Here is a 1365-nt window from a genome sequence, read left to right on the forward strand (position 1 = left end):
ATTATGGTTGCAGCGGTGAGGACCCTGTTCTCGGGGAGGGGGCAGTGGGGTGGGAGGACAGTCTCCAGACTAAAGCATTTGGCAGGAACTAGGAGGATGATGTCTTGGCATGTGTGTGTCCCCCAGCTCTGTGGCATGGCTCCCCAACCCCCTCCCCTGCCGAGGCTGTGGTCTGCGGTGCCGTGGTGCCTGCGTGGAGCCCTCTGCCATCTGGGTGTTGGTTTGCTGGCAGATGTTGATCCTCTAAGCCCAGCACTGGTGGACCCCCGTCCTAGCCCCAGCAGATTAGGCAGCCACTGGGAGCTGGAGTGGGGCAGAGGGGGTTTAAGCTGCTTATGGGCCAGCACCAGCCCCCAGGAGCCCCATGGCCATGCACAGGGACAGAGCTGTGCCCCAGCACAGGGGCAATGCCTTCAGCAGTGCCTGCATCCACCTGGAACACTTTGCCCATCATGTCCTGCACCACATCTGTGTCCTGTGGTGGGTGCTGCTGGGTGATCCAGCTCCCCTGGTGCAGGCAGGGGTGGGGGGGTGTCCCATGGGTGGCACCATGACAGCCTGGCCCCAGTGTCCACCAGTGCTGGAGCCTGGGTGGGATGGGAGCCCTGGATCCTAGCTCGGAGGAGGGCTGGGATGGAGGTGCACCAGGGTGCTGGCACTGGTGCGACACCTATTTCTCTGCAGCTGGGGCATGGCCGTCAATGTGTACTCGACATCAGTGACCAGTGAGAACCTGAGCCGCCATGATATGCTCGCCTGGGTCAATGACTCCCTCCAGCTCAACTACACCAAGATCGAGCAGCTTTGCTCAGGTGGGGTGTGGGTCCCATGGCAGGGGATGGGGATGGACATGGGGTGCATGGGGGATGGTGGTGAGGTGCCACCAGCCCACACTGACACTGCAGTATGGGCCCGGTGCAGGGGCTGCGTACTGCCAGTTCATGGACATGCTGTTCCCTGGCTGTGTCCACCTGCGGAAGGTGAAGTTCCAAGCCAAGCTCGAGCATGAGTACATCCACAACTTCAAGGTGCTGCAAGCAGCCTTCAAGAAGATGGGAGTGGACAAGGTATGGCCCTGGGGGCTGATGGGGGCTGTGATGGCTGTGCTGGAGAGCAGCCCCACCAGCCCCTCTGTGTCTATCCCCACAGATCATCGCTGTGGAGAGGCTGGTGAAGGGCAAGTTCCAGGACAACTTTGAGTTCATCCAGTGGTTTAAGAAGTTCTTTGACGCCAACTATGATGGGAAGGAGTACAACCCGCTGCTGGCGCGGCAGGGCCAGGACGTCGCGCCCCCCCCAAACCCAGGTGATCACATCTTCAACAAATCCAAGAAACCCATTGGCACTGCAGGTAATGTCTGGGTC

At 60.5% G+C, this 1365-nt stretch overlaps 1 protein-coding gene across 1 annotated transcript in view; it reads left to right on the forward strand.

Annotated features, from left to right (window-relative positions):
• The first annotated feature begins 691 nt into the window (after positions 1–691).
• Positions 692–1365, forward strand: part of MAPRE3 (microtubule-associated protein, RP/EB family, member 3) — a 1954-nt gene continuing 1280 nt past the window's right edge. Inside the window, exons 1-3 of the mRNA XM_010015616.1 lie at positions 692–812; positions 922–1067; positions 1150–1351. Coding sequence (XP_010013918.1) covers positions 692–812; positions 922–1067; positions 1150–1351 — 469 coding nt within the window. The remainder of the gene's footprint in view (positions 813–921; positions 1068–1149; positions 1352–1365) is intronic.

Source organism: Nestor notabilis, unplaced genomic scaffold (assembly GCF_000696875.1).
Source record: "Nestor notabilis isolate BGI_N333 unplaced genomic scaffold, ASM69687v1 scaffold20505, whole genome shotgun sequence".
Taxonomy (NCBI): Eukaryota; Metazoa; Chordata; class Aves; order Psittaciformes; family Psittacidae; genus Nestor; species Nestor notabilis.